Below are 12,860 nucleotides of genomic sequence, written 5' to 3'. Positions count from 1 at the left end.
TGATATACTCAATGACTGCTACTGCAGACCTACAGGTGATATAGTCAATGACTGTTACTACAGACTTATAGGTGATATAGTCAATGACTGCTACTACAGACCTACAGGTGATATAGTCAATGACTGTTACTACAGACTTACAGGTGATATAGTCAATGACTGTTACTACAGACTTATAGGTGATATAGTCAATGACTGTTACTACAGACTTATAGGTGATATAGTCAATGACTGCTACTACAGACCTACCTGGTGGTGATATAGTCAATGACTGCTACTACAGACTTACAGGTGTTATAGTCAATGACTGCTACTACAGACTTACGGGTGATATAGTCAATGACTGCTACTACAGACCTACCTGGTGGTGATATAGTCATTGACTGCTACTACAGACTTACAGGTGATATAGTCAATGACTGCTACTACAGACTTACAGGTGATATAGTCAATGACTGCTACTACAGACTTATAGGTGATATAGTCAATGACTGCTACTACAGACTTACAGGTGATATAGTCAATGACTGCTACTACAGACCTACAGGTGATATAGTCAATGACTGTTACTACAGACTTATAGGTGATATAGTCAATGACTGCTACTACAGACCTACAGGTGATATAATCAATGACTGTTACTACAGACTTACAGGTGATATAGTCAATGACTGTTACTACAGACTTATAGGTGATATAGTCAATGACTGTTACTACAGACTTATAGGTGATATAGTCAATGACTGCTACTACAGACCTACCTGGTGGTGATATAGTCAATGACTGCTACTACAGACCTACAGGTGATATAGTCAATGACTGCTACTACAGACCTACAGGTGATATAGTCAATGACTGCTACTACAGACCTACAGGTGATATAGTCAATAACTGCTACTACAGACCTACAGGTGATATAGTCAATGACTGTTACTACAGACTTACAGGTGATATAGTCAATGACTGTTACTACAGACTTATAGGTGATATAGTCAATGACTGTTACTACAGACTTATAGGTGATATAGTCAATGACTGCTACTACAGACCTACCTGGTGGTGATATAGTCAATGACTGCTACTACAGACCTACAGGTGATATAGTCAATGACTGCTACTACAGACCTACAGGTGATATAGTCAATGACTGCTACTACAGACCTACAGGTGATATAGTCAATGACTGCTACTACAGACCTACCTGGTGGTGATATAGTCAATGACTGCTACTACAGACTTACAGGTGTTATAGTCAATGACTGCTACTACAGACTTACGGGTGATATAGTCAATGACTGCTACTACAGACTTACAGGTGATATAGTCAATGACTTTTACTACAGACTTATAGGTGATATAGTCAATGACTGCTACTACAGACTTACAGGTGATATAGTCAATGACTGCTACTGCAGACCTACAGGTGATATAGTCAATGACTGTTACTACAGACTTATAGGTGATATAGTCAATGACTGCTACTACAGACCTACAGGTGATATAGTCAATGACTGTTACTACAGACTTACAGGTGATATAGTCAATGACTGTTACTACAGACTTATAGGTGATATAGTCAATGACTGTTACTACAGACTTATAGGTGATATAGTCAATGACTGCTACTACAGACCTACCTGGTGGTGATATAGTCAATGACTGCTACTACAGACCTACAGGTGATATAGTCAATGACTGCTACTACAGACCTACAGGTGATATAGTCAATGACTGCTACTACAGACCTACCTGGTGGTGATATAGTCAATGACTGCTACTACAGACCTACAGGTGATATAGTCAATGACTGCTACTACAGACCTACAGGTGATATAGTCAATGACTGCTACTACAGACCTACCTGGTGGTGATATAGTCAATGACTGCTACTACAGACCTACCTGGTGGTGATATAGTCAATGACTGCTACTACAGACTTACAGGTGATATAGTCAATGACTGCTACTACAGATCTACCTGGTGGTGATATAGTCAATGACTGCTACAGACCTACCTGGTGGTGATATAGTCAATGACTGCTACTACAGATCTACCTGGTGGTGATATAGTCAATGACTGCTACTACAGACCTACAGGTGATATAGTCAATGACTGTTACTACAGACTTACAGGTGATATAGTCAATGACTGCTACTACAGACTTACAGGTGATATAGTCAATGACTGCTACTACAGACCTACCTGGTGGTGATATAGTCAATGACTGCTACTACAGACCTACAGGTGATATAGTCAATGACTGTTACTACAGACTTACAGGTGATATAGTCAATGACTGTTACTACAGACTTACAGGTGATATAGTCAATGACTACTACTACAGACTTATAGGTGATATAGTCAATGACTGCTACTACAGACTTATAGGTGATATAGTCAATGACTGTTACTACAGACTTATAGGTGATATAGTCAATGACTGTTACTACAGACTTATAGGTGATATAGTCAATGACTGCTACTACAGACTTATAGGTGATATAGTCAATGACTGTTACTACAGACTTATAGGTGATATAGTCAATGACTGCTACTACAGACTTATAGGTGATATAGTCAATGACTGTTACTACAGACTTACAGGTGATATAGTCAATGACTGTTACTACAGACTTACAGGTGATATAGTCAATGACTGTTACTACAGACTTATAGGTGATATAGTCAATGACTGCTACTACAGACTTATAGGTGATATAGTCAATGACTGTTACTACAGAGTTATAGGTGATATAGTCAATGACTGTTACTACAGACCTACCTGGTGGTGATATAGTCAATGACTGTTACTACAGACTTATAGGTGATATAGTCAATGACTGTTACTACAGACTTATAGGTGATATAGTCAATGACTGCTACTACAGACTTATAGGTGATATAGTCAATGACTGCTACTACAGACCTACCTGGTGGTGATATAGTCAATGACTGTTACTACAGACTTATAGGTGATATAGTCAATGACTGTTACTACAGACCTACCTGGTGGTGATATAGTCAATGACTGCTACTACAGACCTACCTGGTGGTGATATAGTCAATGACTGCTACTACAGACCTACCTGGTGGTGATATAGTCAATGACTGCTACTACAGACCTACCTGGTGGTGATATAGTCAATGACTGTTACTACAGACTTACAGGTGATATAGTCAATGACTGTTACTACAGACCTACCTGGTGGTGATATAGTCAATGACTGCTACTACAGACCTACCTGGTGGTGATATAGTCAATGACTGCTACTACAGACCTACCTGGTGGTGATATAGTCAACGACTGCTACTACAGACCTACCTGGTGGTGATATAGTCAATGACTGCTACTACAGACCTACCTGGTGGTGATATAGTCAATGACTGTTACTACAGACTTACAGGTGATATAGTCAATGACTGCTACTACAGACTTACAGGTGATATAGTCAATGACTGTTACTACAGACCTACCTGGTGGTGATATAGTCAATGACTGCTACTACAGACCTACCTGGTGGTGATATAGTCAATGACTGTTACTACAGACTTACAGGTGATATAGTCAATGACTGCTACTACAGACTTACAGGTGATATAGTCAATGACTGCTACTACAGACCTACCTGGTGGTGATATAGTCAATGACTGCTACTACAGACCTACCTGGTGGTGATATAGTCAATGACTGCTACTACAGACCTACCTGGTGGTGATATAGTCAATGACTGTTACTACAGACTTACAGGTGATATAGTCAATGACTGCTACTACAGACTTACAGGTGATATAGTCAATGACTGCTACTACAGACCTACCTGGTGGTGATATAGTCAATGACTGCTACTACAGACCTACCTGGTGGTGATATAGTTAATGACTGTTACTACAGACCTACCTGGTGGTGATATAGTCAATGACTGTTACTACAGACTTACAGGTGATATAGTCAATGACTGCTACTACAGACCTACCTGGTGGTGATATAGTCAATGACTGCTACTACAGACCTACCTGGTGGTGATATAGTCAATGACTGCTACTACAGACCTACCTGGTGGTGATATAGTCAATGACTGCTACTACAGACTTACAGGTGATATAGTCAATGACTGCTACTACAGACTTACAGGTGATATAGTCAATGACTGCTACTACAGACCTACCTGGTGGTGATATAGTCAATGACAGCTACTACAGACTTACAGGTGATATAGTCAATGACTGCTACTACAGACCTACCTGGTGGTGATATAGTCAATGACTGCTACAACAGACTTACAGGTGATATAGTCAATGACTACTACTACAGACCTACCGGGTGGTGATATAGTCAATGACTGCTACTACAGACCTACCTGGTGGTGATATAGTCAATGACTGCTACTACAGACTTACAGGTGATATAGTCAATGACTGCTACTACAGACCTACCTGGTGGTGATATAGTCAATGACTGCTACTACAGACCTACCTGGTGGTGATATAGTCAATGACTGCTACTACAGACCTACCTGGTGGTGATATAGTCAATGACTGCTACTACAGACTTACAGGTGATATAGTCAATGACTGCTACTACAGACCTACCTGGTGGTGATATAGTCAATGACTGCTACTACAGACCTACCTGGTGGTGATATAGTCAATGACTGCTACTACAGACCTACCTGGTGGTGATATAGTCAATGACTGCTACTATAGACCTACCTGGTGGTGACATAGTCAATGACTGCTACTACAGACCTACCTGGTGGTGACATAGTCAATGACTGCTACTACAGACTTACAGGTGATATAGTCAATGACTGCTACTACAGACCTACCTGGTGGTGATATAGTCAATGACTGCTACTACAGACTTACAGGTGATATAGTCAATGACTGCTACTACAGACCTACCTGGTGGTGATATAGTCAATGACTGCTACTACAGACCTACCTGGTGGTGATATAGTCAATGACTGCTACTACAGACTTACAGGTGATATAGTCAATGACTGCTACTACAGACCTACCTGGTGGTGATATAGTCAATGACTGCTACTACAGACCTACCTGGTGGTGATATAGTCAATGACTGCTACTACAGACCTACCTGGTGGTGATATAGTCAATGACTGCTACTACAGACCTACCTGGTGGTGATATAGTCAATGACTGCTACTACAGACTTACAGGTGATATAGTCAATGACTGCTACTACAGACCTACCTGGTGGTGACATAGTCAATGACTGCTACTACAGACCTACCTGGTGGTGATATAGTCAATGACTGCTACTATAGACTTACAGGTGATATAGTCAATGACTGCTACTACAGACTTACAGGTGATATAGTCAATGACTGCTACTACAGATCTACCTGGTGGTGATATAGTCAATGACTGCTACTACAGACCTACCTGGTGGTGATATAGTCAATGACTGCTACTACAGACTTACAGGTGATATAGTCAATGACTGCTACTACAGATCTACCTGGTGGTGATATAGTCAATGACTGCTACTACAGACCTACCTGGTGGTGATATAGTCAATGACTGCTACTACAGACTTACATGTGATATAGTCAATGACTGCTACTACAGACCTACAGGTGATATAGTCAATGACTGTTACTACAGACCTACCTGGTGGTGATATAGTCAATGACTGCTACTACAGACCTACCTGGTGGTGATATAGTCAATGACTGCTACTACAGACCTACCTGGTGGTGATATAGTCAATGACTGCTACTACAGACCTACCTGGTGGTGATATAGTCAATGACTGCTACTACAGACCTACCTGGTGGTGATATAGTCAATGACTGCTACTACAGACCTACCTGGTGGTGATATAGTCAATGACTGCTACTACAGACCTACCTGGTGGTGATATAGTCAATGACTGCTACTACAGACTTACCTGGTGGTGATATAGTCAATGACTGCTACTACAGACCTACCTGGTGGTGATATAGTCAATGACTGCTACTACAGACTTACAGGTAATATAGTTAATGACTGCTACTACAGACTTACAGGTGATATAGTCAATGACTGCTGCCAATGAATCACACTGATTTAAAGATGTTAAACACACACAGGAGAGTATTTCTAAAATAGTTTTATGTTCACTTACCAACAATTAGGATAAAGATTGGGAACAAAGTTGTGTAAATGCCATCACTAAAGAATTCCACCCACTCTGTTGTCTGCTCACTTGATACAACTGTACAACTACTTGTCATATGATCACTGACTGCTGATAACAGGTCAAACACTGCACAACAAAATGGTTGGGTAGCTAGGGATGGTGAACTTTGAAGACTTTCACTGCAGCTCTGTGAGAATACAGGTGAAAATATCATTATCAATGTCATCATCGTCATCATCATCATCATCATCATCATTACAAATGTACATAGACAGTGAAAAATAAAGATACATGGTGTATGATATGATAGTTCACTTTGAGTCAGTCATTTATCTATTTACTTCTTTCTTGGCTGAAAACAAATCTCAAATATCTTCATTCAAGTAAACACAACCTCAATTTCCAGCCCTGCCACACTTCAAGCTGTACCTCAATGACTAGTCTAAGAAAGTTAGGGAGAATGCTGAAGATACTTGACTCCATGATACAAGACTCTATTATACAAAACTACAGATAATAAAATCCCAGTGTGATGTTATTAAGTTAGGGAGAACCCTGATACATACCTGAATACATGATACAAGACTCTACACATCATAAAATCCCAGTGTGAGGTTATTAAGTTAGGGAGAACCCTGATACATACCTGAATACATGATACAAGACTACACATCATAAAATCCCAGTGTGAGGTTATTAAGTTAGGGAGAACCCTGATACATACTTGAATACATGATACAAGACTACACATCATGAAATCCCAGTGTGAGGTTATTAAGTTAGGGAGAACCCTGATACATACCTGAATACATGATACAAGACTACACATCATGAAATCCCAGTGTGAGGTTATTAAGTTAGGGAGAACCCTGATACATACCTGAATACATGATACAAGACTACACATCATGAAATCCCAGTGTGAGGTTATTAAGTTAGGGACAACCCTGATACATACCTGAATACATGCAAGACTACACATCATGAAATCCCAGTGTGAGGTTATTAAGTTAGGGAGAACCCTGACACATACCTGAATACATGATACAAGACTACACATCATGAAATCCTAGTGTGATGTTATTAAGTTAGGGAGAACCCTGATACATACCTGAATACATGATACAAGACTACACATCATGAAATCCCAGTGTGAGGTTATTAAGTTAGGGAGAACCCTGATACATACCTGAATACATGATACAAGACTACACATCATGAAATCCCAGTGTGAGGTTATTAAGTTAGGGAGAACCCTGATACATACCTGAATACATGATACAAGACTACACATCATGAAATCCCAGTGTGAGGTTATTAAGTTAGGGAGAACCCTGATACATACCTGAATACATGATACAAGACTACACATCATGAAATCCCAGTGTGAGGTTATTAAGTTAGGGACAACCCTGATACATACCTGAATACATGATACAAGACTACACATCATGAAATCCCAGTGTGAGGTTATTAAGTTAGGGACAACCCTGATACATACCTGAATACATGATACAAGACTACACATCATGAAATCCCAGTGTGAGGTTATTAAGTTAGGGAGAACCCTGATACATACTTGAATACATGATACAAGACTACACATCATGAAATCCCAGTGTGAGGTTATTAAGTTAGGGAGAACCCTGATACATACCTGAATACATGATACAAGACTACACATCATGAAATCCCAGTGTGAGGTTATTATTAAAGTTAGGGACAACCCTGATACATACCTGAATATATGATACAAGACTACACATCATAAAATCCCAGTGTGAGGTTATTAAGTTAGGGACAACCCTGATACATACCTGAATACATGATACAAGACTACACATCATAAAATCCCAGTGTGAGGTTATTATTAAAGTTAGGGACAACCCTGATACATACCTGAATACATGATACAAGACTACACATCATGAAATCCCAGTGTGAGGTTATTAAGTTAGGGAGAACCCTGATACATACCTGAATATATGATACAAGACTACACATCATGAAATCCCAGTGTGAGGTTATTAAGTTAGGGACAACCCTGATACATACCTGAATACATGATACAAGACTACACATCATGAAATCCCAGTGTGAGGTTATTAAGTTAGGGAGAACCCTGATACATACCTGAATACATGATACAAGACTCTACACATCATAAAATCCCAGTGTGAGGTTATTAAGTTAGGGAGAACCCTGATACATACCTGAATACATGATACAAGACTCTACACATCATAAAATCCCAGTGTGAGGTTATTAAGTTAGGGAGAACCCTGATACATACCTGAATACATGATACAAGACTACACATCATGAAATCCCAGTGTGAGGTTATTAAGTTAGGGACAACCCTGATACATACCTGAATACATGATACAAGACTACACATCATGAAATCCGAGTGTGAGGTTATTAAGTTAGGGAGAACCCTGATACATACCTGAATACATGATACAAGACTACACATCATGAAATCCCAGTGTGAGGTTATTAAGTTAGGGACAACCCTGATACATACCTGAATACATGATACAAGACTACACATCATGAAATCCGAGTGTGAGGTTATTAAGTTAGGGACAACCCTGACATATACCTGAATACATGATACAAGACTACACATCATGAAATCCCAGTGTGAGGTTATTAAGTTAGGGACAACCCTGATACATACCTGAATACATGATACAAGACTACACATCATGAAATCCCAGTGTGAGGTTATTATCAACTCTGGTTTATTCATCACTGCATTTAACATCAACTGAACTATTTCTATGTTGAAATTGATTTTATTGACACTGGCATCATTCACATTGCTGAAAGAAAAAGGGTTTTCAGAATTAGTTTTTAAAAATTTATGATTCCATTAATATGATTATTTTGAATCAACTACAGGCTTACAATATGGTTGGTGATAAAAATAATAAAGTGACTATATAAACAAATTTTATCACTTTCACACTTTTTATTGATGATAAAGATTCTTATAATATACTTAATCCTGATATATCAAACATCATTATGTGGTATTATTAATTATTACAAAGTTGTCTCTCAAGAAATGGTGGCATTTAAAATTGTCATGCATGCACTTATGTATGCATGTGTGTGATGACATGTACATGTGTGCACACATTTGCCATGGATGCACATACATGCACACATGCACTCTTTTTTTTTGAGAAATCAAAGGATAGAGCCTGCTGTAGAGAACGACCTTTGCTGAATCCTTGGGCATAAAATTTGAGAATGTTTACACCAACTAATAGAGCTGAAGGTGCTTTAGCAATATTCTCTTTTCTACCACTAGAGGGCACTAGTCATCAGAAAGGAGATTATATTTTGGACTTACCAACCAAACAAAAACAAATCTTCATGTTCTTCTCTCCATGAACTCAGTAGATTTAAAACACTTGATATAAGATCTTTGGTGAGATTTGCATCTTGCTGGAAGCATTTATTTAGGACACAAATGGCACCAAGACTACCTAAGTTTGACAAAATAGATAAATTTTGAACATTTCAAATCTACTTTGGTGAGATTTGTATCTTGCTGGAAGCATTTATTGGGTCACTTAGGGTAGTAAGACTACCTAAGTATGACAAAATAGATAAATTTTGAACATTTCACCTGTACCTTGGTAAGGTTTGTATCCTGCTAGAAGCATTTATTTAGGACACAAATGGCACCAAGACTACCTAAGTTTGACAAAATAGATAAATTGTGAACATTTCACCTATACTTTGGTGAGGTTTGTATCCTGCTAGAAGCATTTATTGGGTCACTTAGGGTAGTAAGACTACCTAAGTATGACAAAATAGATAAATTTTGAACATTTCAAATCTACTTTGGTGAGGTTTGTATCTTGCTAGAAGCATTTATTGGGGACACCTAGGGTAGTAAGACTACCTATGTACGACAAAATAGATAAATTTTGAACATTTCACATGTACTTTGGTGAGGTTTGTATCCTGCTAGAAGCATTTATTGGGGACATCTAGGGTAGTAAGACTACCTAAGTTTGACAAAATAGATAAATTGTGAACATTTCAAATTTACTTTGGTGAGGTTTGTATCTTGCTAGAAGTATTTATTGGGGACAACTAGGGTAGTAAGACTACCTAAGTATGACAAAATAGATAAATTGTGAACATTTCAAATCTACTTTGGTGAGGTTTGTATCCTGCTAGAAGTATTTACTGGGGACACCTAGGGTAGTAAGACTACCTAAGTATGACAAAATAGATAAATATTGATTACTAAACATGAGATCTTTGATAAGGTTTGTATCCTGCTAAAAGTATTTATTGGGGAAACCTAGGGTAGTAAGACTACCTAAGTATGACAAAATAGATAAATATTGATTACTAAACATGAGATCTTATCCTGCTAGAAGCATTTATTGGGGACACCTAGGGTAGTAACACTACCTAAGTATGACAAAATAGATAAACATTGATTACTAAACATGAGATCTTTGATAAGGTTTGTATCCTGCTAAAAGTATTTATTGGGGAAACCTAGGGTAGTAAGACTACCTAAGTATGACAAAATAGATAAATATTGATTACTAAACATGAGATCTTATCCTGCTAGAAGCATTTATTGGGGACACCTAGGGTAGTAACACTACCTAAGTATGACAAAATAGATAAACATTGATTACTAAACATGAGATCTTTGATAAGGTTTGTATCCTGCTAAAAGTATTTATTGGGGAAACCTAGGGTAGTAAGACTACCTAAGTATGACAAAATAGATAAACATTGATTACTAAACATGAGATCTTTGATAAGCTTTGTATCCTGCTAAAAGTATTTATTGGGGACACCTAGGGTAGTAAGACTACCTAAGTATGACAAAATAGATAAATATTGATTACTAAACATGAGATCTTTGATAAGCTTTGTATCCTGCTAAAAGTATTTATTGGGGACACCTAGGGTAGTAAGACTACCTAAGTATGACAAAATAGATAAATATTGATTACTAAACATGAGATCTTTGATAAGGTTTGTATCCTGCTAAAAATATTTATTGGGGAAACCTAGGGCACTAATTAGTCTTCCTCTGTAGGACAAAATTGATATTTACAAAACAATGTAGATTATTGAATTTGATGTTCATAGTCACATTGTCATTCACATTGAGTTTGACCAACTATGAGTGTGAGAAACAAACATTTAAAACTAAAATACACCGATAAATTATATTAGAACCAGGCTTTTAATAACATTCGACAGTACAGACTATGATACTTACATTTCAAACCATAACACCTACCTGATACTGACTACACTATAACATTTCAAACCATAACACCTACCTGATACTGACTACACTATAACATTTCAAACCATAACACCTACCTGATACTGACTACACTATAACATTTCAAACCATAACACCTACCTGATACTGACTACACTATAACATTTCAAACCATAACACCTACCTGATACTGACTACACTATAACATTTCAAACCATAACACCTACCTGATACTGACTACACTATAACATTTCAAACCATAACACCTACCTGATATAGACAATATGTTATCCTCTGTACTGGTCAGCATACCAGCTGTGTTAATTTCAGTTAGTTGTAGAATGTGTTCTGACTTTAAATATGGAATAATACACTCAAGTGTTTGAAGACTGGATTCATGTAGTACAGCAAATCTGAAGGTTGCAGAGTAAAATATAATTAGAGATTAGATTGGACAGTCCTACAACACAACATTGACCAATTACATCAAATACCAAATCACATGACATTTCTACATGTCCTGGAACTTGTACATATTTTTGTTGTTTTTGAAAAGTTACTTCAAATACTCAGTATATGTTTTACTATTTACTGAAATATACCTAGTAATCAGTAGACAGAGGTATAATCTTACAACCATGTTAAGCTGGTATATGTGGACTATTGCATTTACATATGAAATCTTTTATCATAGTTATGTCTGTTTGTTAACCATAACTCAAACGCTACAAGGAACTGTGCAAGCACTATTTGAAACAAACTAGTATCACTTTATCTACCATCAAAAGATCATGTGTCCATTTACTTTTTGCACACTTTTTGAAAACATTTATTTTACCTAAAAACATGATCAGAAATCAATTTTTGAAATACAGTTTTTACGGTATTTACCATGGTGAGTCATTCCATTGGTAATTGGTTTAATACATTCCTTGTATTCTGTATGCACCAGCTGTTCACATATCATGATATAAAGTATAACTATAATACTAACCTATCCATTGACCCAGCACACTGTAAGACATCTATTTCTAGTTTATTCAGGGTTTTACAGTTTGATAGCATGTATCCTAAGGACATGGACCACAGAATTCCATTTTTCAGAGACCTGGAAAAAGTTGTGATTGCAATATTAAAGTAAGTTAGACTTTCTGAATTAAATCAACGTCAAAGGCACATGATTTCACACACACACACACACACACACACACACACACATGCGCGCGCATGCGTGCGCATGCACGCAGACGCACACATATATACATACACACACATGCACACGCACAAACACACACGTGCACGACTTAATTCATTCATTCACTTGCTCATACATGTACGTACCTACCTCAGCTGGCTGTATGTATGTATGCACACACGCACACACACACACACGTCTTTACACACTTATTAAAACATTTGCAAACATATTTC

The 12,860-nt window shown here is 37.7% G+C and overlaps 1 protein-coding gene across 2 annotated transcripts in view; it reads right to left on the bottom strand.

The window, feature by feature from the left end:
- Window positions 1–12,860, bottom strand: part of LOC144432933 (E3 ubiquitin-protein ligase listerin-like) — a 69,985-nt gene that overhangs the window by 32,948 nt on the left and 24,177 nt on the right. For both annotated transcript variants that reach the window (XM_078121243.1, XM_078121244.1), the window contains exons 18-22: window positions 12,424–12,537; window positions 11,700–11,842; window positions 9,510–9,645; window positions 8,829–8,973; window positions 6,131–6,332 (exon numbers count right to left, since the gene is read on the bottom strand). In XM_078121243.1, the coding sequence (XP_077977369.1) occupies window positions 6,131–6,332; window positions 8,829–8,973; window positions 9,510–9,645; window positions 11,700–11,842; window positions 12,424–12,537 (740 nt within the window). The remainder of the gene's footprint in view (window positions 1–6,130; window positions 6,333–8,828; window positions 8,974–9,509; window positions 9,646–11,699; window positions 11,843–12,423; window positions 12,538–12,860) is intronic.

This window comes from Glandiceps talaboti, chromosome 3 (assembly GCF_964340395.1).
Source record: "Glandiceps talaboti chromosome 3, keGlaTala1.1, whole genome shotgun sequence".
NCBI lineage: Eukaryota > Metazoa > Hemichordata > Enteropneusta > Spengelidae > Glandiceps > Glandiceps talaboti.
This window is presented reverse-complemented; position numbering and strand designations above follow the sequence as displayed.